Genomic DNA, 24,790 nt, shown 5'->3' with positions numbered 1-24,790 from the left:
CCCATCCTTGCACGAAGGGTGGCAATTCCAGCCAGGCGCACTGTGAGGCGGGCGAGTCTGGGATACCTGACCCCGACCCGCGACCGTCGCGCGGGAGGCTCAGATTGGCCCTTCCCGAGGCACTGTAAGGGGCGCGGATCGCTGAGGGCGGGACTGCGGGGCGCCCTCCCGGGCCGCTCTGACCTCAAGCTCCTCCTCCCTCCGGCCTCCCCGCCCTTTGCACGGTCCCGGGAGAGGCGGGGCGGTGGTAGCGGCAGCTAAGTGCAGGAAGCCGGGCGGCGGCCGGCCGCGAGGAGGAGGAGCGTGCAGACTTGGGTGGCTCAGCGCGGCGGGGGCCAGTACTACTTCCCCGAGTAGTACCGCGCCGCTCCGCCCCGGAGTGACGCCCTCCGCCCATGGGCCTGGCCGAGGGCAACCGGCGGGCGGCGCGGAGGAGGCGGCGGAGGCAGGTGGCGCGCAGCAGGGCCGGAGCCGGGCCGGGACATGGCCGCCTCGGAGCGGCTGTACGAGCTGTGGCTGCTCTACTACGCTCAGGTGAGCCCGCCCCGCGCCGCTCCCGCTGTGCCCCCAGCTCCGCGCGCCCCGCGCCCGCTGCACCTGCGCCCCGCGTTCTCGGGGCCGCGTAGTTGAGCGCGCGCGGCGGGCGGACTCGGGCTCCGCACACACGTGTGCGCCGCCCCCGGCCCGCCGGTGCCTCCGGCACTTATACCTGGGAGCTGACCCCAGCGAGCGTGCACCTCACAAGAGCCTCTTGGGTGGGGACCGCGGAACCTCGGTCGCGCCTGATGAGGAGAAGCGCCCGAATAGAGACGGCCGGACACCTCCCCTTTTACAGATGGAGAAACTGAGGCTCGGGAAATAAATGAGAGACTGTTGGGTTGGGAGGGACAGGAAGGCTTAGTTTGCATTTGGGCTTGACTCTCCGGTGGGCGCGGCCCTATTGGGTGGTCATGGCCGAAGGGTCTGAGTGGGCTGGGGGGTGGCGGCAGGCGGGGGTAGGGGGTGAAAGGTAGGGGGCGTCCTACTTAGGTCCGATTTGAGTCAACTCAGACTGCGCCCCGTCAGTGCGCTGGCAGTGATGAGCTCCTCCCTGACCCTGATCCGAGGAGGCCCCCACCCCACCCCTGGGTGGACCTGGGGGTCCAGCCAGAAGAAAGATTTGCCTTGGATGCCGAGGGAGAGGATAGGAGAGGCAAACTAGAAGGATGTTTGAAAGGGACGGAGGGAGGCCCTTTCCTCCTGAGCTCCCTGTCCTGTCTCAGAGACGACCTCATGCAGCCTCAGAAGGTGAAGGGAGTGACTCTGACCCAGGTGTCCTGTCAGAGCTGAGAACCTGGCGTCCCCCAAACTCTGTCTCACCCACATAGGCTCCCACTTTCCTTCTGCTTTCACAGCAGGGAGGGATCCCCGGGTACCGCCCCCCCTCCTCTTCACCTAGCTTCAGCCTCCCTCCCTGCACCTGCCTGGCATCATGCTCCTGGCTCAGGTGTGCCCTGGGCACAATGGACTATTGTGTGCCCCTGATCTCGTCACTAGGGGGAAGTTCATGACCAGATCAGCTGGCCCTCTGTGAAGAGGCTGGCTGACTGTCTGCTAGGACTGCAGGCTGGATCTGGGGCCCTAGGGACCTGTAATCTAGGCCGTAAGGACCGCGACATCTTGAGTCCACTTCGGTGGTGAGAGGTCCAGGCCGTTGACAGGAGGCAGCGTGTGTAGAGTCCTTCCTTGGTGTGACCCAAGGCAAGCTCTTTACACCTCTGGGTCTCTACTTCTCGTCTGTAAATTTGGCCCAGACCTGACCTCAGGGTGCCTAGACTCTGCAGGGGGGTAGCCCATCTGCCTTGTCTGGGCCAGAGAAAGCTCCTGCTTCCCTGGCCCCACTGGGTCCCCTCACCCAGGCCTGTCTGTCTACATCTCCAAGGGTTGGTCCTTGTGAAGGGAAAAGATTCAGAAGGAAACCTGTCCCTGGGCCTCATGCCTCTGATTGCCCTGATGGCTGTGGGCAGATTCTTGGTCCTCAGTTTCTTCACCTGTGGCCAGGTGAAGGGGGGCTTGCACCAGGTAGTGAGTCCGAGGGATGTTAATGTTCATGCTGCTGGGGGAAGGTTGTCTAGGTCAGGCTCCTGGGACGGGCCCTCCAGCGTGGCGTGGTTGCCTCCTGCTGCCCCTTCCAGCTGAGCTCTGCAAATGCTCGACCTCCCCCCATTCCCTCAGGAGGGGTTTAGCCCTCATTTCAGCTGAGCTCCCTCTCCCCCTCCAGCTCCTCACCTCACCAGCGCAGGTCTGGGGCACGGGCTGGCTGGTTGGAGCCCCAGAAGCCTGGGCAGTCAGGGGGCGGCCTAGGGCCTGGCAAACAAATCCAGGATGTGAGTATAAACCGGAAGCTTCGGCCAACCTCCCCGCACTGCCTTCCTGCCCACTTGGTCCTGCTGCTGCTCCCGGAACAGGTCCCCACCCCTCTATGCTGGGCTCCCAGGGAGTGGTGGCTATGCTACTTTGAGCCCTGCTAGAGACCTATATTATGTGCGTGCCTGGGCGAAGGAGGAAGATAAGGGAAGACGTTGAACTGATAGAGGGTGTCAAGAGACCCCGAGAGCCAGCCACCCAGTCAGAAGTTTCTCCCAACAACCGCGCCCCTCCCCTCAGCTGAGAGAGCTGACATCAGCTGGCAAACCTGTTTTCCCAGTTGTGGGTCTAGGCCCGCCCATGGGAGCACCCCCTTTCTGCCCTTCCATTCTCCTTACAGACCCCAGGTTCAGACCCGCCCGCCCCCCTCCCTCTGTGGGCCCTGGTCAGCTGGGGGCCACAAATGGGGAAGGTGGCTACAGGTGGCTTCCGAGGGAGGAAGGAGGGCCAGAGTGCCGCTGGACATCACTTAGTCTGAGCCCCTCGGGACCCTGCCAGGGAAACCAAGGCAGGGTCATACCAAGGCCACGGGACACGCTTGGGGTAGAGTCCATCAGAGCTCCAACCCAGTCTTCCAACTGTGTTCCTTTGCGCAGGAAATGTCTAGTCCTATGGACAGGAAGCCTCTGGGGGGGGGTCTGCACCCTGGGATGGCCCAGCTGTCTCCTCTGCGTGGAGCCCTCTCCCTCCCGTGTGAGGGGGACTTCGTCTCCTGTCCCCCTGACCAAGCTGGACCTCAGCTCAGGGAGGCCCCATTTTCACCCTCACTGTGCTCGCTGCTTGGAATTTTCCCCACACTTTGAGAGGCGCCTTGGGTATCAGCTAAGTGGCTGGAGGCAGGAGACAGGCCCCATAGCAGTGACCGGTCGTGCCACAGGAGGCTGAGTTTGGACCTTGTGGGCGGAGGGGATAGGAAGCCCAGGAGCAAGCACCTGGAGAGGCCAGTTGTCAGGAGTGAGGGGGAGGCGTGGACGATGGGTGGGGCTCCGGCAGGGAGGGCATGGAGGAGGGCAAGGATAGGAGGACTGGGAACAGCACCAGCATGCAGCAGGCTGGCCTTTGGGCAGCATGTCAAAGTTATGCAAAATAACATACAAATGAGCAGGCCCTCTTTGGGCTGGGGCAAAGTGTTCCTCAACAGCTCCCCCCCCCCCAGTGAAAGGGAGTGCTGGGGGGCCTGACATTTGGGGCACTCAAGTCCACAAAGGTCAGAACAGGACAGATGTTCAGGTTCCAGGCGGGGCGCCTAGGCTAAACTCTTCCGTTATGCCATCGAGGACTCAGGGTACCAGGGAGGTCAGATCAGAGCTGGAGTCGACCTTGCTCTGCCCATGCTTCCCTGGTCCCTCACCCTGACTGATGAGCTCTGTTGCCTCATGGAAACCCGGTCAGGCCCTCTGCTCCCTCTGGGACCTTAGCTGGGTCATATGCCTCCCTGTGCCTCAGTTTACCCTCTTAAAATGGGGAAAAGGAAGGCAGAATAGCCTCCTTAGTGCTTGTACCTCAGAGGAGCAACTGGGGGTTTCCTCTTCCCTGCCTTTATTACCAAGGCAACTGAAGGGGGCAGGACTGAGGTGATGGGGAGAATAGCACAGAGCCCAGGCTTGGGGGGAGGGGCTGGTAATCCCTGAAGTTGTTATGGCAACTGGGGAACTGATGTGGAAGTGTGGGGTCCCCATGGAAACAGGGTCGGTTACTATGGGGACCCTGGAAGGAAATTCTTGGTTTCCATAGTGATAGGACAAGGGGAAGGTTAAGCCCTGGGGGGCATTATGGAGACCAGAAGGTCCCCCCCTTGCAAGACCCCGTCCCCAGGTAAGGGGGAGAGACTGGCCCAGTCACCTGGGCACTTGCACCGCACTGCCTCAGTTGCCCTTGCCTCTGGCAAAGTGTCCATCTTCCTGCTTCCTTCTTTGACTTGAGGTCCTCCAAGTCTGACCTCCAGGCACCCTGGTGTAGCCAGAAGCCACCTTTGGCTTGACATTGTCATCCCCCTCCTGATGCTGAGTGGGGAGACCCCCAGGCCTGAAAGAGGTTATCCTGATCAGACCCCACCCCACCCTGTCCCATTTCTGCTTGCCTGTCCCAGGAAAGGGGGTGTTCACTACAACCCAGGCAATTCTGACTAGGTGGGGTCACCCCCTTTGCAGCTACAGTCTTCTCTCCTTACCCTGCTGCTAGCTCTAACCTGGGGACCACCAACACCATTCCACCTGCCTGGGACAGCCACCCATGAGACCTTGACTCTGCCAGTGAACCGAGGTCTGCTACTCATTGGTCACTCATGGAAGTGGGTGGGGAGAACGTTTGTGTTCCCGTAGAATGCCAGGGGCTTGGGAAGGCAGAGCCCCTGGTTTGGAGAGGGAGCTCCCACTCACCTTCTCTCATGCTGGGGAGAGGGTTGTGGTCGGAGGGGCTTTACCTGTGAAGCAGGTATGGAGGGATGGATTTCAAGGGGCAGCTAAAGCGTGAAGAGGTTAATGGTAAGTAACAAGTTACTAAGTCTGGGAACCGGGGCTGGACTCCAGAACCCGTGCCCTCAACCCCTGGTTCGATTTGGCAGCCCTGACCTCTGAGGCAGCAGACAGGGCTAGGTCTCCAGAAAGGTGCCGGCTCTGGGGAGCATTTGGGCAGAGGAAGCACGGAGGGCTAAGCGTTTGCAGACCTGCGGGTGTGGGGACAGCGAGGAATGCCTTTGGGCTGGGCCATCCGGAGGGTAGGGGGTGCTGGCTGAGATGCCAGGGGAGGCTGGAACTTGTCCTAGAGCTTGTGCTGGGGTGGGTGACCGGCTGAGCAGGCAGTGGTGGCGATGCGTGTGGACTGGAGGCGCACCGGATGCCAGGTGGTGGTTAAGGAATTTTTGTGTATTGCGCCAGTATGAGCTCCGAAAGGAGGTGACGGGGTGGGATCGGGGTTTGAAGCAAGGTCTGGGTGTCCCCTCAGGTCAAGCCAGGGCTGGTGTCAGGCCTGGGGCAGGGCAAGCAGGTGGAGGAGCACACGATATCCAGCAGCTCGGTCGTCCCTGTCCCCTGGCAGACAGCCCCCCACCACCATGCCACCACGATGCCACAGCCGCCCGCCCTCAGCCCTCCTGGGGTCCCTCGGAGTTCTGGGGAAGTGGCAGTTCCATGCCCGCCCAGGGACTGTTTGGGCCTAACTAGCCCTTGGGGGCTCCCCACCCCCAGCACTGAGGACCCTCAAGGCTGGTGGGGCGTAGACTGGGGCTCCTGCAGACGTGATCATGAGACCACCTCCTCCCGGGGTCACTGACCTCCCCCCCTCCCCACGGCTTGCTCCCTGGCAGCGGCCACAGGGCCTCAGTACCTCTTACAGCTGAGCCCCAGGGCCTGAGGAGGAGTGTGGCTGCTCCTGACCTGCCTTCATGGGAGGGGTGGTGTTGGGACCCTGGCCCGTTCAAATTAGGGACTGGGCTGGCCCTGTCTGACATTCTTGCGCTGAGCTGGAAAGGGAGGGAGGAGCTAGTCGAGGCCTCTTGGAGGAGTGTGGGAAGCCCAGGCATGGCAGCCTCCTCTTCCAGTTCCAGTTCTAGACCGCATGGCATTCAGCACTGCCACCACCCTACCTGTGAGTCCCGACCCCTGCAGGGACTCCCATATCCCCCAGCACTGCAGCCTCAGGCCATGGGGCCCAGGTCAGAGGCGGGACAGGCAGATAGCTCTCTCCCTCCCCAGTGCTATGCTTTAGAGACCCCGCATGCTCTTCCAGAGCCGGAAAGGCTACCTTGACGGCTGAAGCCCTGAACCCAGCCCAGCCCGGACCTGCTGGACAGGCCGTGGGTGTGGTTCTAGGGACAGAAAGCCAGGGTGTGCAGAGTTTGAGGGGTCCACCCAAGTTCTGGGAGGGTCAGTCCAGGTGATGGCCATGAAGAGACTGGCGGGCTCCTGCTTAAGGACCAAAAGCCCAAGTCACAGACGGCAGTGGGGCAGAGGATGGACAGAGGCTGGGACCAGAGGTTGTGGCTCAGACGGAGAGGGGCGGAGAGGCCAGAGAAGCAGTGGTGATTGGACTAGGGGCCTGGAATGCCAGGCTCAGGTGAGCCCTTATCCTCAGGCCAGGGTGGGGGGACATGGTCAAATTGGGGCCAGGTGCTCAGCAGAACGACAGTGGGCAAAAGGGACCCACATCTTAGGTGAGAGATGTCTGTGGCTTGACTGAGGGTGGTTTGTGGGGAGAAGGGGGTATGGTTTTGGGTCAGTTTTGAATAGACCGGCATCCGTGGGGTCACTGAGGCAGAGGCCACATGGTCAGCTTGGACCGGCCGGCCAGCAACCATGAGTGGCCCAGGCCTAAAACAAAGGTCTGGCTTCCGGTATCCTCAGAGGAACAGCTGACGGGGTTGTAGTGGGCAGGGCATCCTCTCTAGAGCCCCCCTTTCCCCCATATGCAATGGGAATATTCGAAGAAGTGGTCTAGGAGCCCTGGCCTGTTCTGGTGTTTCAGGGTTGGGCACTTTGGGGTCCTTGCTGATTGGTGGAGAGGAGGGGCGGGGACAGAAGTAGGTGAGCGGGGAGGCGGCCAGGGGCAGAGGGTGGAGAGATCACCAAAGGTACCTGACAGACAAAAAGTCACGGTGGCCCCAGCCCCTCCTCCCTCAGTTGCCTAGGCCTCAGATCTGTGACAAGTGCACAAGGAAGGTGCCCAGCCACAGGGTGAGGGCTGCTCTGCCTAGGTTTCTTGTGGACCTGGCCCAGTCTGCTGGGGTCTGGCTCCTTCCCTGGGGCCCATTCAGTCCCTAACCTGTGGTCAGGAGCCTACAGGCAGCAGAAATGAGCCAACCACCCAAGGTAATTCTGGAAGTCCTTGAGTTGAGGTCCGCAGCACTGGGGACACAGCACCTATGATGTGTCCCTTGCCCCTTCAGCCTTCTCCAGTCTGGTGCCTGCCCTACCCATCTGCGCCTGGGAGAGAAATGTGCTTTCTGGGCTCAGCTGGTTTGGGGGAAGCTGCAGACGAGGCCAAGCACTTAGGGAAGGAGGGCGGGATGGGAGGAAGAGCTCCAGGCCAGCACCTACTCTGTGCCCTGGGAGGGGCTTAGAGGTTCGAGCAGACTGGGGCTAGGCTAGGACCTACTCAGCTGTGTCCCTGGAGTAGAGACCAGGAGGGCCGGGCAGGGAGGCCAGGACACAGGGGAGGAGGCCAGGGCAAAGGTGTGACTGAGTCCCCCACATCCACATCGTTTCCTAGGCCTGAGGCGTTGGACCCAGGTCAGGGAGCAGTGGGTGCCTTGAATGAAGGGCCCTATAGCAGCAGGGGTGAGAACCTGTCCCTAGACTCCCAAGTCCTGACCTCATGCCAGAAAAAGGAGTATCGGGTCCACAAGCCCCTCCCAGGGCAGTGTGACCTCGCCCCTGTGCACTCTAGGCCTCGCCCCGGTGCTGGGCCGGGTCCCTCACACCCTTTCTTGCGGGGCCCTGGGTGCCCCGGGGGGGCCCCCCCACATCCCTGCGGTCTGCCGGGAGGAAGCGGCCCCCCTCCCCCACCGTGACTCTGCGCTTCCTGCCCTGGCGGGGCGGGAGGGGACGTTTCCCGTTCACACCAAAGTGTCCCTGGCGGCAGGCTCAGCCGCTGCCCCTCTTGCCCATGGAACCAGCTTTGGGACCTGGGGTCCAGGTAACCAGCCAGGGCGGGCGTTAGGTTCCCAGGGTGAGATAGGGCATTCTGCCTGTACGCGTGGGGAACGTGCGCGTGCATGGGTCTGCCTGGTCCATGGTGCGCAGGCAGCATGGGATCCATAGTCAGGGAAGGTCTCCTGGAGGTTGTGGCCTCTGAGCTGGGCGAAGCCAGCCCAAGGCTTTGGATCAGGGGTGGCTGGTGGGTGGCAGGCCTTCAGCCCCAGCACCAGTGTGGGCCATAGCCGCATCCCAGCAGTGTGCACACTTAAGCCCCTCCCCTGGCCATGTCAGGCTTGCCTGAGTCCCCAACGGTTAGGGAGGTAGGAGCAGAGACGAGGAGACTGGGAAAAGTAGATGGGGGTCCTGGGAAAGTGGTCAATATGCAGGGCAGCCCTCTGATGCTGACCTTCAAACTTCCGGTCCTCCCTCCTCCCCTACCCATCCCTCACTCTCTCCACCTGCACTGCCCTGCCTCCAATCCCTGTCCATCCGACGACGTCCGCTTGTTGACTCTCCATGCGCTGCTGGCCTTCCCTCGTCCACGGCACCCGGTCTGCCGCCCACCGCTGTGGCCCCAACTTCTCCGCCTGCAGAAGGACCTGGGCTACCTGCAGCAGTGGCTGAAGGCCTTTGTGGGTGCCTACGAGAAAACCATCTCCCTGTCTTCCCTGGAGCCACGCAGGTGAGCCTGGGTGTACCTGGAGGGCGGGGACGGGGCGCGGAGACTGAGGGTCCTCCGTGCCCCAGCGACCCCCCTGTCTGCAGGCCGGAGGAGGCAGGCGCCGAGGTGCCGCTGCTGCCGCGGGCCACGCTGCATGTCCTGGCCGAGCAGCTGGACGCAGGGGACCTGGAGCAGGCCTTGCTGCTGCTCAAGCTCTTCATCGTTCTCTGCAGGTGGGTCCCCCTCGTGCTGTCCAAGGCGGGCGGGCGGCTCGGAACTGCAGGCCGGAGGAGGGGCTGGCATATTCCTGGGACCTCTCTCCCCATTCCCTCCCAGGAACCTGGAGAACGTAGAGGCAGGCTGGGGCCAGGTGCTGGCACCCCGGGTGCTGGCTTTGCTGACCCAGTTGACAGCAGAGGTGAGGTGGGCTCTACCCTGGGCGGGGAGGGGGGGGTGTTAGGCGGTAGCCGGGGACCGGCTAACCCCCTCCGCCCTCTCCCCACGTCTTCAGCTGAAAGGAGCCCCAGCGTCGCAGGAGGGCCATGGGCTGCTGCTGCTGGAGAACGTGGCCCTGCACGCCCTGTTCCTCTGCGAGGGCCTCTTTGACCCCTACCAGACCTGGCGGCGCCAGCACAGTGGGTGAGAGCCAGCCCACCGCGGAGGACCCCGGAGGACCCGGAGGAGGAGGCTGGGGAGAGGACGGGGGGGGGGGTGGAAGTGGGAGGGGGGGCTCAGGCGTAGGCTGGTGTGGGAGGACGGCCAGGGAGGGGCGGAGTGCCCAGCCTCACCTGGGCCCCTGCCCATTCCCCACCTCCATCCCCAGGGAAGTCATCAGTTCCAAGGAGAAGAGCAAATACAAGTTCCCTCCAGCTGCTTTGCCCAGTGAATTCAGCGCCTTCTTCCGAGGTCAGGCCCCGCCCCTGCCCCTTAGGCCCCACCTGGCCCCACCCCCAAACCTGAGCCCCTTCCTGCAGTTCCCCATCCCAGAGGCCGGAGGGACGGGGCGCCCTTAGTGGTGGCTGCTAGCACGGCTGAGAGCACCACGGGGAAACCGAGGGGCCTCCAGAGGCGAGGGAGTTCAGGGGCAGAGAGGAGAGAAAAGGCAGGTCTGGGCGAAATGAGTAATTTCTCTTCTGGGCTGGAGTGAAGGTCTCCCATAATAAGGTGGGGGAGAGCAATTTCCCTTCCCTCTTCCCTCCCCCTCCTGGGTCTGGGAAACCACTTGGATCTCACTCTGATCTGGACCATCTTAAAACTGCCTGGTCCAATCCCTTTACCCCTGTGGGCTCCACCCCTCCTTTAGATAACGTCTACACCATGTACGCCATCTCAGCTCCCTGCTCCCACCTTCCTGGAGGAGCTGACCCCCAGGACATCTCTGGCCACCTCTGGCCTCTGGGGACCCTCTTCTCTCGGTCTCCTCTTTTCCTCTCATCAGAGGGAGGCTGGCCAGGACTTTAGAAGGGATGGGGCAGGATAGACCTGGACTGGGGCAGGCCAGGCTTGGAAAGGCAGTGGCCTGTTAGCACTGAAGGTGTCGAAGTGTCTCTGGGGTGCCCCATATCGCTGCAGGCCTGGGGTCTGGAGCAGGGGCAACAGCTCCAAAAGGGGAGATCCCCTCCCCCCCCCAACCCTCCGGGAGCTCCTGCCTCCATTCTCCCACAATCAGAGCACTCTTCTGAGCACTCTTCTCAGAACAGACTGGATTTTGTTCCTGTTGCTGTCGACCCCTCGCTGGTGGCCTGGCATCTCAGGATCAGATCCTGCTCTTCCCACAGCCTTCCTTTCCAGCCCCACTTACCCTCTGCACCCTGTCCTCTCTGTCCCGAAATGCAACTAGGTGTTCCATGTCTTTCCCTCCTGTTTCCTCTCCCTTCCCAGGCCACCTGCATTCTCAGGCTTCAGCTCAAATGCCCTGTGCCCAAGGAGCTGTCCCACCCCATCCCACCTGAATCTAGTGAGCCCTGCTCTTGCCCCCATCCCCCACCATACACACCACTCATGTGACCCAGGGCTGGTGCCTTCTGCTCTCTGGGTTTCAGTATGTGGCCTGGCATCCTGTCCAGCTGGAGTGGGGCCAGGTGGGCCTCCCACATCGGAGACTGTGAAAGCCCCTAGAAGTCCCCAGCGGGGGCATGGGTGGGGGTGGGGGGCATCTGTATGGTAGATACAGCGAGGTCCCCAGAGCAGGTCACAGGAAGCTCCAACGGTCACAGGGTAGCAGGACCAGATTTGTATCTGAGAAGCTAAAGCCTGGGTTGCCATGGGGAAGTGGGGTGGGGTGGGTATGTGCTTACCCTGGGGTCCCCACTTTGGAGGTTAAGGATCTGGGGTACTGGCTAGGCTCTCGGGGCAGGACCACATCCACTTCAAGCTCCCCAAAGAAGGGCCATGTCTTCCCTAGACCCCCTAGCAGAGAGCCGTGACATTTTTGACCCCCAAGTACCGAACCGGCTCTTTTCCCTGGGGCGTCCCAGCCCTTTACCCCCCAGCCCAGGGCACCTCCCTTGTGGGTAGTCCCCCGCAGGCTTGGTGACATCGGCCTGTCCTGCCTGCCCACCCTATCCAGAGAGCCTGCAGGGTGCAGATGGCCTACCTCCCAGGCTGCTGTTACGTCTGGTCCATCTCTTCGGTGCTGTCCTTGCAGGAGGGAAGGTAAGCCGGGAGGAGCCTGTGGACCAGAGGGTGGCCACCTCAGGGTCTCTGCTGGTCGAGCCCCTTGACCGTTGCCATCTCTGCCCACACCCGCAGGAGAACGGGGAGATGGCTGTGAGCGCTGGCTCTGTGCAGGGCCTGTTGGGTGTGGTACGGGGCTGGGACCACGGGCCGGCCCAGGACCCCCGCCTAGTGCCCCTGGCGCTGGAGGCGCTCGTGGGGGCCGTACATGTCCTGCATGCCAGCCGCACGCCCCCTCGGGGGCCAGAGCTCCGCACCCTGCTTGAGGGCTACTTCCGCGTCCTTAACGCCGACTGGCCGGCGGGCCCGAGCCCCGGCCCTGAAGAGGCCCTTGTCACCCTGCGGGTCAGCATGCTCGGTGGGTATGGGCTCCCAGGCTCTTGGGGAGGTGACTCCAGCAGGGGAAGGGCTAAGCGATGATGGAAGGCAGGACTGGCCTGCGTGGGAAGAAGGTGTGAGGCTGAGCGGCGGGGTCGCTGACTGGGTGGAGCGGGGCTGACCCGAGACCCCTCCGCAGACGCCATCCCCAGGATGCTGGCGTGTGAGGACCGGCCGGTGCTGCAGGCCACCTTCCTCAGCAACAACTGCTTTGAACACCTCACTCGCCTCATCCAGAACAGCAAGGTGGGCAGGGCCCGGCTGCGGGTGGACGGCCTGGGACCCGGAGGCTGGGGAACCACTTGTGGGGTTCTGCAAGCAAGCCTGGGCTGGACCGGGTTGGGGGTTTGTGGCGAGTGGGGTGGCCTAAGGCTCGGGATGGCTCTGTACCCGTAGGAGGGGCATGTTGTGGAAGGACAGGAGCTGCCCTGGCCCCTTGTCCCTCTTTCCCCAGCCCCAAGTCCAGGGGCAGGAGGAGGGCTCAGCTGTTTCTGATACAGTACCTACTCCTGCCCGCTTACCTGCCCCCCCGCACCCCACCCCGGCTTTGTTCTGAGCAGAGCACGGGCAGCTCTCAGATCCCTGACTTCCTTAGTGCCTGGTGGGGCTCTCTGCCTGGGTCTTAGGGCACACATAGCCTTCTCTCGGGGGCAGAGCCCTGGCAGCTGCCCCCGGTCCTGCTCTAACCCCCCTCCCCCCCCATCTTCCTCCTCTTCTCTCTCCTCTGCCTCTTCCACCTTGTGCCCTCCCCCTTCCCCACAGCTGTACCTGCAGGCCCGGGCGCCCCCTGAGGGGGACAGTGACCTGGCTACCCGGTTACTGACCGAGCCCGATGTCCAGAAGGTACCACCTTGGGGCTGACCTGCTCAGGCACTCACTTCCTTGGGCACCCACCCCCTGTGGCTCCCTCTTTGAGCCCTTCCTGCCTATGCAGGGGGAACGAGAAGATATGTGTAAGGCCTGCTGTGGCCTAGTGATGGGGCTGGGTCCCCCATGCTGTTTCACCTACCTTCCAGACTCTTATCCTAAGGAATGGGCAGGAGTGATCCGTGCCCTATCTAGTATTCGTATTGGGAGCTTGGGTTTGGCTTTGCCAAGCTGGAAGGAACCTTCGAAACTCAACCACCTACCCCCCATTCCGAGAAGGGGAAACTGAAGCCCAGATACTAAGGGACATGGCTGTTGTCACTCACAGAAAAGGAGGTTCCCACACATGCGCCCACTTCTTTCCATGGATCCTTATACCAGCCTTAAGCAGATCACTGAGAGTCCCTTATCCCCTTATGATGTGCTCCCTGCCTCACCTTGTATGGGAGCTGGAAGAGGCTACAAGCTGTCAGTTAGGGACTCTGCATGGAGAACCCTCTCTCTGGGGGCTTAACACCTGAGCCCCAACCTCTAGAGGCCCCGGGCTTTGCCTTCATGAGCAGCCCCCTGTGGCTATGTTGCTCCTGCCTGGTTTCTGACAGCCTGCATATCTATTGGTCTACAAAGCAGACAAGGCAGGTGAGACCCCTGGTTTTTACAGATAGGAAACTGAGGCCTGGAGAGGGAAAGGAGGTTGTGCGAGGTCACTTGGGGAGTCAGGCCCCATGGAGTCAAAATACAGCCTGGCAGTCTGGCACCTGTGGACAAATTCTCTAAGCCCTCTTTACCCCCCCAACCCTCAGGGGTGGGGCAGAGCAGGTGAGCGGCATGTTTCCAGCTGTCAGGTTCAGCCAGGGTGAGCCTCAGTGTCCCCACCTGGATCTAGGAGCAAGGGGAAGGTAGGACTAGAAGGTCTCGAAGGTTCTTCTGGTTCTAACCTCCTGTGATTGATTGTCCCTCGATTTCCCAGCCCCCTGTCAATCATCAAGGGTGATGGAGCACTTGCCTGCATGTATGTGTCTAGCTTGGGTGGGGACGGTTGGGGACCGAGGCCTGTAATGCTACCAGGCAGTGGGGGACAAAGCAGGGACGGCGAGAGGGTCCCCCCGTTGATCTGTCCTAGTGAGGCCCTTCCTGGTCTTGGTTTCTTCCTTGGCCTCTTTGCCAAAGTGGGTCTGGCCAAGCTACTGAGAGAGGGCCCTAGGGTCAGGGTCAGGGTCACAGTAATTCGGACAAGGAGTAGCCTTGTCCCAAGGCTTCCAGCCAGCTCAGCTACGCACCTTGGGGCACCTGCTCCTGGCCCTGCAGCAGGAGCAGGGGGCTGCCAGCTGTGACACGCTGGCCCCTGCTGCTGCTGACTGCCCCTCCCCACCCCAAGGTGCTGGACCAGGACACAGATGCCGTCGCAGTGCACGTGGTCCGAGTGCTGACCTGCATCATGAGCGGCTCCCCTTCAGCCAAGGTGAGAATGCTACAGTCTGGCCACCATAGGGGAGTGGGGGTGGGGGTTAAACTGACCGCATGTCCCCAGAACTGGTCCAGTGTGTGGCTGTTAGAGCGAGGGAGCTGGGGTGGCGACCATCTTGCCCTGTGGGGTGCAGCTCAGGGCCAGCAGCTGGATCTCCTGGGTCCGAGCCAGACTGGGGAGGATACGTGTGGGCGGAGCACCTTCCGAGGGGGACCCTCACCCCCGCAGCCATCCGCGGCCCCTTGCCCTCGCTAGCACTGTGACCCAGAGGCAGAGCCGGGTGGGGGAGCCTCGGAAGATGATCCTGCCTCTGGGGTTCCTTCTTCCCCACACAACCCTGCACAGGAGGTGTTCAAGGAGCGCATCGGCTACCCTCACCTGCTCGAGGTTCTGCAGAGCCACGGTCCCCCGACCCACCGGCTGCTGCAGGAGCTACTCAACATGGTGAGCGCCGGGGACGTGGGCTCGGGGTCCCAAGGGCAGTCGGGACTGAGTCAGGGTCACTGTGCAGGGTGAGCTCTCCACCTTGGGGACTCTGTTGGCTGTGGGCAGTACGTCGTGTGACCCGTGGCCCAACCACAGGTGTCCGTGTCCCTGGGATGAAGATCCGGTGCATGGGAGCGAAACCCCCAGATCATCCTGGGAACTTGCAGTCGGGGTTGAGGCCAACCCAGACCCAAAGCCAAGGCTCGGGGTTAATGGTGCTGGAGGCCTGTCGTAAATAGCAATGCGTGTCCGCACGCCTCCGACTTTCCCGAGCCTTAGACATGACCTGCGCGAGCAGGCTGGGGTAGCACGCGTTGCTGTCCCGTGCTGAAGGCAAATACCCCGAGACACGGAGGTCCCGCTGCTGGCGGGGCGGTCCGTCGCCTGCCAGCTGCCCAGGAACCGTCACGTTCTCTCTACCCGCAGGCTGTGGAGGGGGACCACAGCGGATGCCCGCCACCCCCGATCGTCAACGAGCAACCCGTGCTGCTGCTGATGCAGTGGCTGCCGGCACTGCCCACGGCAGAGCTGCGGCTCTTCCTCGCGCAGCGCCTCTGGTGGCTCTGTGACAGCTGCCCGGCCAGCCGGGGCACGTGCGTGCAGGCGGGCCTGGTGGGCCACCTGCTGGAGACGCTCAGCGCGGGGATAGCCTTGGGGGCCCACTGCCAGGAGCAGCTGTGGGCGCTGCTGCAAGCCTTGGGCCGAGTGTCTCTGAGGCCCTTGGAGCTGCGCTGCCTGCTGCGCCCCCCACCAGCGCTGGACTCGGGGCCCGGCGCGACGGAGGCCGGGAAGGCCAGGCACGCTGGTGCTATCATCCGTGCGTTGTCGGGCATGGCCCGGCGCCAGGGCCCTGCGCGAGCCCTACACTACTTTGACCTGACGCCCAGCATGGCAGGGATTATGGTACCCCCCGTGCAGCGCTGGCCAGGACCCGGCTTCACCTTCCATGCTTGGCTCTGTCTGCACCCCGTGGCTGTGCCACCTGCCCCATCCCCCTCCCGGCCACTCCAGCGAAAGCAGCTGTACAGGTGGGTGGCTGCCAGGGAGCAGGGCGCAGTGCTGGGGCTGAGTGGGAAAGCAGCAGACATAACCGGCTTGGCCTGCCCCCAGCTTCTTCACCAGCAGCGGCTCAGGGTTCGAGGCCTTCTTCACGGCAGCTGGGACGCTGGTGGTGGCCGTGTGCACCCGGAAGGAGTACTTGACCATGAGCTTGCCTGAAGTGTCCTTTGCCGACTCTGCCTGGGTGAGCCTCTCTCCTCGTATGGCCCCCCCGGGGGGGGGCGGGGGTGGAGGAGACACCAGGGGCCAGCCTACAGCTTGATGCCGTGGCTTCTGTTCTAGCACTGCGTGGCCGTTGTCCATGTGCCCGGGCGCCGGCCCTTCAGCCAAAATCTGGTCCACGTCTACAAAGACGGCCAGCTGGTCAAGACGGCACCCCTTCGCTGCCCCTCCCTCAGTGAGGTGTGCCAGGCAGGGTTTGGGGAGGCCCGGGGTAGCTGGGGCATCTTGGACAGGGTGAGGCCTGGAGCCCCTGTGTTCCGCACGCCCCCCCCCCCCCACCCATGTAGGCCTCAGACTTCAGCCTCTGGGGTCTGTACGGCCGTGGGGAGGAGCTGGATGTAGGTGGAACCCGCAGCTTTGCTGTGATCTGACCACTTCCCCAACCCTGGCCCCGCAGCCTTTCTCCTCCTGCTGTATCGGCTCTGCTGGGCACCGCACAACGACCACCACCACGGGGCTGCCTACGCCACCAGTCCCCGCTGCCCTGGCTCCCACTCACCCCTCCCTTTCCCGCTCCCAGTCGGTCCCCGCCACCGCAGGGCTTGGCTGGGGGGCCGGGCTGGTGGCTCCCCTGCAGGAGGGCAGCATCAGCTCCACCCTTGCAGGCACACAGGACACCCGGTGGGGCAGCCCCACGTCCCTGGAGGGTGAGCTGGGGGCCGTGGCCATCTTCCATGAAGCCTTGTCCTCGGTGGCCCTGCGGGCCCTGTTCACCTTGGGTATGCAGCACCACCCACTGTGCCCTGCCCCAGCCCCACCCCAGACCTGGGGGGTAGGGGCTCCTAAAAGGCCCCGGGCTAGGAACCAGGGGTCCAGGAGGGAGAAGGCGTCCCTGGGGGTATATGTCCTCTGGTCAGGCAGAGAAGAGGCAGCCTCCGGATGGGGTTTGGCCAGTGGCCCAGCCAGGTCTGAAGCTCCCTGCCCACCCCCCAGGGCCCAAGGAGATGGCACCCTTCAAGCCCGAGGGTGAGCTGCACGAGCTTAGCGCCAAGCTGCTCCTCCATTACTCACCTCAGGTATTGGGTGGGGGGCAATTGGCTCAGCCTTGCTACCCTCCCCTGCTCCCCCCCACTCCTGTGCCACCTCCTCTTCTTACTGACCCTGGCCGCCTGCCCACCTCCTGCCCCCAGGCCTGTAGGAACAACATCTGCCTGGACCTGTCCCCCGGCCACGGGCTGGATGGCCGCCTGACGGGCCACAGGGTGGAGACGTGGGACGTGAAGGTACGTGGGATGTGAAGGTGTGTGTGTGTGCGTGTGGGCAGGGTGTGTCGGGAGCGCAGGCACGGGCACACATGTGTGCAGGGCGGGCTGGGGAGCCGCGCCGTGCCCTGTGAGGTTGTTGGGGAAGCCCGCTCGAGAGAGCCAGACTCCCCTGGGCCCAGCTTCCCAGACTGAGAGGTCGGCCGGGGCAGAGTGGGGCAGAAAATGGCTGGGAGCTGCCCCCCCATAGCCAGCCCTTTCCCCTAGGATGTGGTGACCTGTGTGGGAGGCATGGCTGCCCTGCTGCCCCTGCTGGAGCGAGTGGCCTCACAGCCCCAAGAGGCTGAGGCAGGTCCTGCTGAGACACATGACCTCGTGGGGCCTGAGCTGACCTCTGGCCACAATACTCAGGGCCTGCTTCTCCCACTGGGCAAGTCCTCAGGTAAAGTGGCCCTGGCGCCTGGGTTAGGGCAGCGAGGGAATCTTGGCATGATAAGGAAGCTGGAGTGCCTGGGGCCTCTGCCACTGGCAGGCCCTTGATGCACATCTGTCCCCTTTGTGGCGGCCGGTAGAGGTGCGCATGGAGAGGAACGCCGTGGCTGCCTTCCTGTTGATGCTGCGGAACTTCCTGCAGGGCCATGCGGGGAACCAGGAGAGCCTGGTGCAGTGCCAGGGGCCGGCCATCATCGGGGCCCTCCTGCGAAAGGTGGGGTAGGCGGCGGGGGGACTTGCCCTGTCTGGCCGAGGGGGACTGATGGAGGGGCTAACAAGGGAGCCTGATGTTGTCCGGAAGAGCCTCCTGGGAGAGGGGGTGGCGTCTGAGTGGGGCCTTGCCAGGCTTGGCAGGGTTCAGCTGAAGTGCCAGCAGCCCCTGGGGCAGGGGACCCACCCAGCAGGCTGGGGGGCTTGCACCTCGGGGGCAGCGGGGGGCCCCGGAAGGGCTTGGAACAGGCAGGACGCTCGTGTGCGTCTGCCTGTGCCGGGCAGGGTGGGTGCTGGGGGGTTCGGTGGCACCTGGCCAGGGCCCGCCGCCTCACCCTGGGTCCTTCTACTCCAGGTTCCCAGCTGGGCCATGGACATGAACGTGCTCATGTCCGCCCAGCTGCTGATGGAGCAGGTGGCCGCAGAGGGCAGTGGGCCCCTCCTGTACCTGCTTTACCAGCATGTGCTCTTCACCTTCCGCCTCTGGAGCCCCAGTGACTTTGCCGTGCGCCTTGGTGGGTGCGGGGACTCGGGCGGGGCGACGCCACCGGGCAGAGTGGGGGCAGAGATTCTGAGAAGTTAGAACCCTGCTCTGGGCAGTCTCAGGGGACGTATCTCCCCTGAGGGATCTGGCAGGGACAGGGCACCATCCTGCAGGGGCAGCGGAAGGGGCCCGGCTCAGGCTGGTAGCCTGAGTCCTCTGGTGATGCCCGTCCAGGCCACATCCAGTACATGTCCAGCATAGTCCGGGAGCACAGACAGAAGCTGCGGAAGAAGTACGGGGTTCAGTTCATCCTGGATGCGCTGCGCTCCCATTACAGGTGAGGCCGGTGGGGCAGACGGGCTGTGGGGCTGACACGGCCTTGGGCATAGCGTTCAGTCCCGGCTCATCTGCCCGCCCGCTCTCCCTGCTCTCTTCCCTCCATTCCCCTGCGTTCTCCTGGCCCTGGGTGGCTGCGCCTGCCGGGACCGGCCCAGCCCACCGCGGGAGCACCCCCTAGCGGCCGACGACGTGCGCACAGTGCAGACTTCACTCTTTGGCCTGGTGCGGGAGTTCCTGGTTCGGAGCTCGGCCACCGAGGACCTGCAGGTGGTGCTTAGCTTTCTGGCTGCTGCAGCTGATGATGGCCAGGTAGGCTGGAGGCTGGTGAGGGTGGGGCTTGGACCGTGTGGAGGGGAGCGGCCAGCCCAAAAGGAGACTTTGGATTCCCCAGGTGGTGGGTGGTCTGGACCTGCTGCTGGCACTGCTGCAAGGCTCACCGGCACAGGAGAGTCTGGCCGTCTTCCTGGTGGAGCAGGGGAACCTTGAGGTGCTGCTGGCTCTGCTGGTGCGGCCGAGGTCACTGCCCCTGGTGTCTGACCGAGTCTGCAAGGTACACCCAGCCTGCGCCTCGCATTCCATTTGCCGTGGCCCCTGCCTAAGGGACAGGGAGATGGAACGGGTCCCTCTTGGAGCCACAGACCTGCGTGGTGACTCCCCCTCCTCTAGTCACTCGTTCCCCATGATGACAAACCCCCATGACCCTCCCCGCCCAGATCCTGCGCAAACTGCAGCAGAACGAGCGCTTACCTGAGCGGAGCCGCCAGCGGCTCCGGCTGCAAGAATACAGTCTCCAGGGGCTCGTCGCCTGCCTGCCAGAGGGGGCTGCTTCCCCCCAGCTCTGCCAGGGCCTCTACAAGCTATTCCTGGGGGCAGGTACCACCCGGTTGGGGCCAGGAGGCAGGCCAGGTGGAAGGGTGAGACGGGGCCAGGGGAAACAGGGCAGGTAGATAGAGGGAGGGCATTTGTTGGCACAGGGGCCGAGGCTGGGCCAGTGGGGAAGCGAGGTCCCCCTTCTGCGGTCAGTCCCTCAGGTCTCTCTGGCCATCCTCCTAGATTGCCTGAATCTCTCTGATCTGTTGGCCGTGGTGCAGCTGTCCCTCCAGGCTGACCTCAGCGTCCGCCTGGACATTTGTCGCCAGGTGAGTATGGGGGGTGAAAGCTTGCGGAGGAGGGGGCTTCTACCCTGGGGGCTTCGCTCTACCTCCCTGGGAGGAGGGCTCTCTGGAGACCTCCCCTGCAAAGGCCCTAGGGTGGGAGTCCGGGGGCAGACCGCTGGACGGGTCCCTCACCTGCTGTGTCTTGGCCTGGCAGCTCTTCCACCTCATCTACGGACAGCCAGACATAGTGCGGCTGTTGGCCCGACAGGCTGGCTGGCAGGACGTGCTGACCCGGCTGTATGTCCTGGAGGCGACCACAGCCAGCAGTCCCCCGCCCTTCTCCCCGGAGCCACCCACCTCCCCAGAGCCCACCTTATGCCAGCCACCCACCGAGTCGCCTGAGACTTCAGACGTCTTCCTGCCCTCGGAGACCCCCAGCCCCGACCCTGACGCCTTTTACCACGCTCTCTCCCCGTTCTGTACACCTTTTGACCTGGGCCTGGAGCGGGCCAGCGTGGGTTCGTGCAACACTGCTGCTGGCGGCGGTGGCGGTGGTGGCGGCGGCGGTAGCAGCGGGACTCTTACTCCGGTCAGCCAGCCCGGCACACCTTCCCCACTGGAGGGGCCCCGGCCCTTCCCTGTGGCCCACGGCCGCCATAGCTCCAGTCTCTCCAATGTGCTGGAGGACGGCAGCCTCCCGGAGCCCGCCATCAGTGGGGATGATACCTCAAATACCAGCAACCCTCAGGTGAGGCGGGCCCGCTCAGCCACTGCCTGGCTCTAAGGGACCGCTCCGGGACACCGGGCAGGCGGTATAACCTTTCCAGAGGTGGGGTCTTGTCTGACATCGGGGCTGTAGTTGCCAGTCGGCCCCCGTGCTGCTCCCTTGGATCTCTCCTCTTCAGTGGTGTCCCCAGTCGGGTCCTGGAATGGTCCTGGAACAGGACAAATGATTTCAAGCCGGAGTGAGGGCACTAGCCAGGCTCTGGGGGGTCCTCAAGAGAGCTTGTAGGGCAGAGACTTCACAGGCCCATGCGCACCATCGCTCTAAGGGATCTGCTTTGTGTTTCCCAGTTTGCGGATGGGTTTCTGCTTATACTTTGTCATTTTTCCAGAGAATTCTAGGACAGTTCGTGGGTGAACTGTGGGGTAATTTTGTGAACCCCCGAGGAGTCACTGAAACCCCAGCATCCTCCCTAGAATTCAGGCAGTGGCTAAGGCCCTTACACCATTCTTCCAGGCCCCAGGCTGGCTGGCTGCTGAATGCTGTCTCTCCTAGTAGGGACATCCCGTAGTGATCGGCAAGCGGTGCTCAACAGGGATAGCAGGAGAGTCTGCGATTCCCTCCCTCCCCTGCCCCTACCCACCCCCCCCTTCGTGTGCCCACAGCAAACCTCTGAGGAGGAATTGTGCAACGTGCTCACCAACGTGCTGTTCTCGGTGACGTGGCGCGGTGTGGAAGGCAGCGATGAGGCCGCCTGGCGGGAGCGCGGCCAGGTCTTCTCGGTGCTCACCCAGCTGGGGGCCTCAGCCACACTCGTGCGCCCACCGGACTGCATCAAGCGCAGGTGAGGCGGCCACTCGGGAGGGTGAGGGGCCTCTGGGAAGCCTGAGGGTGAAGAAGACAGTCGGACAGACACCTGAGTCCCTTGTCCCTCCCAGCCTCCTGGAGATGATGCTGGAGTCAGCCCTGACCGACATCAGAGAGGCCCCCGTTGGGGTCCTGGCCAGCCTCACCCAGCAGGCGCTCTGGCTGCTGCGCCTGCTGCAGGACTTCCTGTGCGCGGAGGGCCACGGGAACCAGGAGCTGTGGAGTGAGAAGGTGAGGTAGCCACATGAGTCCGCGTGTTCCCGGGAGGCTGGTCTGCGAGGTGGCGGAGTGCGCAGGCGCACTCATGGGTGCATCAGAATGGTGTCTGTGCGTGCGAACCCCACGTGGCCCCCAGACTAAAGCCGACCTTGCTCCTTCCCCATGGGCTTCTGGCCTCTTCTGATGATGGCTGCCTGGAATATGTCGGGCTGCAGCTCTTTGAGGGAGTGTGCAGTCTGCTTGACCGCCTGGGAGCCTGGCCACACCTGGCCAACGGCACAGCGGATCTCCGAGAGATGGCCCAGATCGGCCTGCGCCTCGTGCTTGGCTACATCCTGCTGGAGGACCCACAGGTGAGCCACGGGTGGGTTGGGGTGCGGCAGTGGCAGGTGTGGAAAGCCTGGGGGGTGGCTGGGCGCCACCCACACCCCCTTCCGCCCCCAGCTGCACGCCCAGGCCTATGTGAAACTGCACTCGCTGCTGCAGACCGCAGTGCCCATGCGGCGGGAGGAGGCCTGCTATGTGCTCTCCAAGCTGGAGGCGGCGCTGGCGCATCAGAAACGACCACCGAGGACAGGGAGCCCTCAAGTGCAGCTGCTGCAGCCACAGAGCGCTGCTCGTGGCTGGTACCCCTGGTGCGCACCCTGCTCGACCGTGCCTATGGGCCGCTGGGGCTCCAGTGGGGACTGCCTTCCCTGCCGCCCACCAACGGCAGCCCCACCTTCTTCGAGGACTTCCAGGACTTTTGTGCCACACCTGAATGGCGCCACTTCATCGACAAGCAGGTGCCTGGAGGTGGGGGCGCGGGAAGAGTAAATGGGGGCCGAGGGCCCACACCAAGTGCTCACCTCCTCTCCCTGCCCAATCCTCCAGGTGCAGCCCACAATGTCGCAGTTCGAAATGGACACCTACGCGAAGAGTCACGACCTCATGTCGGGCTTCTGGAATGCCTGCTATGACACGCTCATGAGTAGTGGACAGCGGCGCCAGCGGGAGCGGGCACAGAGCCGTCGGGCCTTCCAGGTGTGCAGCCTGGGGTCAGGGTGGGAAGCTGCTCCACGCCTGCGCCCAGAGGACGGCTGGGGGGACAGGAAGCCGCCAAGCCATTGGAACTGACCCATTCCTCTACCCCCGCCCTCACCCCCCCAGGACTTGGTGCTGGAACCTGTGCAAAGGCGTGTGCGCCTGGAGGGGCTGCGCTACGCGGCGGTACTGAAGCAGCAGGCGGCGCAGCACTCCACTGCCCTGCTGCACTGGGAGGCGCTGTGGCGTCAGCTCTCCAGCCCCTGTGGGGCCTGGGCCCTGAGGTGGGCGGGGCTCAGGCGGAGGCCGGTGGGGGCGGGGCTTGGGAGGGCAGGAGGGACCTGGACCCCCAGACTGCGCTTGGGGTGAGGCCAGGGAGGAATGGGGACTTCTGCAGACTTCCTTGCCCTCCCATGACCACCATCCTGGACATATCCGTAGGGACCCCCCTGTTCCACGTTGGAAGCTGTCCAGTGCTGAGACATACTCGCGGATGCGTCTGAAGCTAGTGCCCAACCATCACTTCAACCCTCACCTGGAAGCGAGCGCCCTACGCGACAACCTGGGTGAGAGAGGGTGTCCGGAGTGGGATCTGCCCAACCTCCTAGGCCCTGCCCTGCCCGGCTCTGGCTGAGCACCCTTGCGCCCACTGCAGGTGAGGCCCCCCTGACCCCTACGGAGGAGGCCTCGCTGCCTCTAGCAGTGACCAAGGAGGCCAAAGTCAGTACCCTCCCAGAGGAGCTGCAGGAAGACCAGCTGGGTGAAGATGAGCTGGCTGCGCTGGAGAAAGCGTGAGTGGGGCCGGGAGAGCGCGGACCGGCAGCAGGGAGCAGAGCTCTACTACCGTGTGGGTGTGCCTCCTGAGCCATTTTCTCTTCGGTTCCAGGGGTAAACACCGTGAAGGGACTGACCAAAGTCAGGTGGGCGGTTGGGGAGAGCTGTCTAACAGAATTGGCAGTGGCTCTTTCATGACGAGGCACCCCAGGGCAGGACTGAGAAACACAAACCAGATCAGCATGGGGGCCCAAGGGGTGGACAGGGGTTGACCAGGGGAAGCCAGGGATAGGAGTGGGGACCAGGGTCAGTGGGCACTGGACCCTGGGCAATTCCTCCCTCTCCTCTGCAAAGCACGAGAATCTGTACCCCATGACTTGATGGCACTTGGGGAGTGTGGTCCTTGGGCTTATCCGGAAGGGGGTCCCAGAGCCTTGAGCCTGAAGTGGGTGCTGGCCCCCAGGATGCAGGCAGTGGAACTGGACGAGCAGCGTGAGAAGCTGGTGCTTTCAGCGGAGTGCCAGCTGGTCACAGTGGTGGCTGTGATCCCAGGGCTGCTGGAGATCACCACGCAGCACGTGTACTTCTATGATGGCAGCGCCGAGCGTGTGGAAACGGAGGAGGGTGCGTCCTCCTAGGGCCGGTTAGGACGGCAGGGGATGGCTGGGGTCTGGCGGGGCCAGGGTGAGTGACAGCTGCACCCAATGTCCATCGGCACAGGCATCGGCCACGACTTCCGGCGCCCACTCGCCCAGCTGCGTGAGGTCCACCTGCGGCGTTTCAACCTGCGCCGCTCAGCACTCGAGCTCTTCTTCATCGATCAGGCCAACTATTTCCTCAACTTCCCGTGCAAGGTGGGCGGGACCGCAGCCTTGTCTCCGTGCCAGGCCCCCAGGCCCCAGCCCTGCCCCATCCCACCCCACACCCAGGTACGGAACCAGGCTTACTCCTTGCTCCTGCGCCTCCGACCACCGAGCCAAGGCTACCTAAGCAGCCGCTCCCCCCAGGAGATGCTGCGTGCCTCTGGCCTCACCCAGGTGAGAGACCGCGAGTGTGAGGGCAGGCAAGGCTGGGGCCCTGCGGTTGGGAGGAGTGCTGGACAGCCCAGCTGACTCACCTCTTGCCTGGCCCTGCTCCCCCCACCCCACCAGAAATGGGTCCAGCGTGAGATCTCCAACTTCGAGTACTTGATGCAGCTCAACACCATTGCGGGGCGGACCTACAACGACCTGTCTCAGTACCCTGTGGTGAGGACCCGCGCCTTACCGCCACCCCGCCCCTGCTCGGCCGGCCCTGGCTCAGCCCCGCGTAGGCGCCAACGGTGGGCCAAGCCCTGAGCCTGGCCCGGGCGGGTGCCGCCTGACACCTGGCCTCTGTTCCCTGCCCCTACCCAGCCCCACCCCTGGCCCTCCCCCCTCCCCCTGGCCTCTGTTCTCCCTGAAGGGAATCCTGTTCTGGCCTGCTTCCCTGTGGTCCTTCCAAGTGGTACGGTGCCCCCCCCCC

At 63.6% G+C, this 24,790-nt stretch overlaps 1 protein-coding gene across 1 annotated transcript in view; it reads left to right on the top strand.

Annotated features, from left to right (window-relative positions):
• The first annotated feature begins 396 nt into the window (after positions 1-396).
• The window catches only part of NBEAL2 (neurobeachin like 2), a 29,333-nt gene continuing 4,939 nt past the window's right edge, over positions 397-24,790 (top strand). The window contains 38 exon segments of the mRNA XM_040628912.1: positions 397-534; positions 8,633-8,721; positions 8,805-8,933; positions 9,037-9,118; positions 9,212-9,339; positions 9,524-9,606; positions 11,270-11,355; positions 11,452-11,734; positions 11,894-12,000; positions 14,000-14,083; positions 14,435-14,533; positions 15,002-15,603; positions 15,686-15,818; positions 15,917-16,036; positions 16,254-16,575; positions 16,790-16,872; positions 16,987-17,079; positions 17,326-17,500; positions 17,631-17,764; positions 18,116-18,275; positions 18,479-18,581; positions 18,739-18,892; positions 18,975-19,133; positions 19,297-19,456; positions 19,637-19,722; positions 19,895-20,428; positions 21,070-21,248; positions 21,343-21,502; positions 21,706-21,843; positions 21,935-22,073; positions 22,076-22,275; positions 22,364-22,513; positions 22,640-22,797; positions 22,955-23,079; positions 23,169-23,304; positions 23,751-23,911; positions 24,008-24,324; positions 24,439-24,534. Coding sequence (XP_040484846.1) covers positions 484-534; positions 8,633-8,721; positions 8,805-8,933; positions 9,037-9,118; positions 9,212-9,339; positions 9,524-9,606; positions 11,270-11,355; positions 11,452-11,734; positions 11,894-12,000; positions 14,000-14,083; positions 14,435-14,533; positions 15,002-15,603; positions 15,686-15,818; positions 15,917-16,036; positions 16,254-16,575; positions 16,790-16,872; positions 16,987-17,079; positions 17,326-17,500; positions 17,631-17,764; positions 18,116-18,275; positions 18,479-18,581; positions 18,739-18,892; positions 18,975-19,133; positions 19,297-19,456; positions 19,637-19,722; positions 19,895-20,428; positions 21,070-21,248; positions 21,343-21,502; positions 21,706-21,843; positions 21,935-22,073; positions 22,076-22,275; positions 22,364-22,513; positions 22,640-22,797; positions 22,955-23,079; positions 23,169-23,304; positions 23,751-23,911; positions 24,008-24,324; positions 24,439-24,534 — 6,198 coding nt within the window. The 5' untranslated portion in view covers positions 397-483.

The sequence above is a fragment of the Ursus maritimus genome, unplaced genomic scaffold (genome assembly GCF_017311325.1).
Source record: "Ursus maritimus isolate PB19 unplaced genomic scaffold, ASM1731132v1 scaffold_14, whole genome shotgun sequence".
NCBI classification, from domain to species: Eukaryota; Metazoa; Chordata; class Mammalia; order Carnivora; family Ursidae; genus Ursus; species Ursus maritimus.
This window is presented reverse-complemented; position numbering and strand designations above follow the sequence as displayed.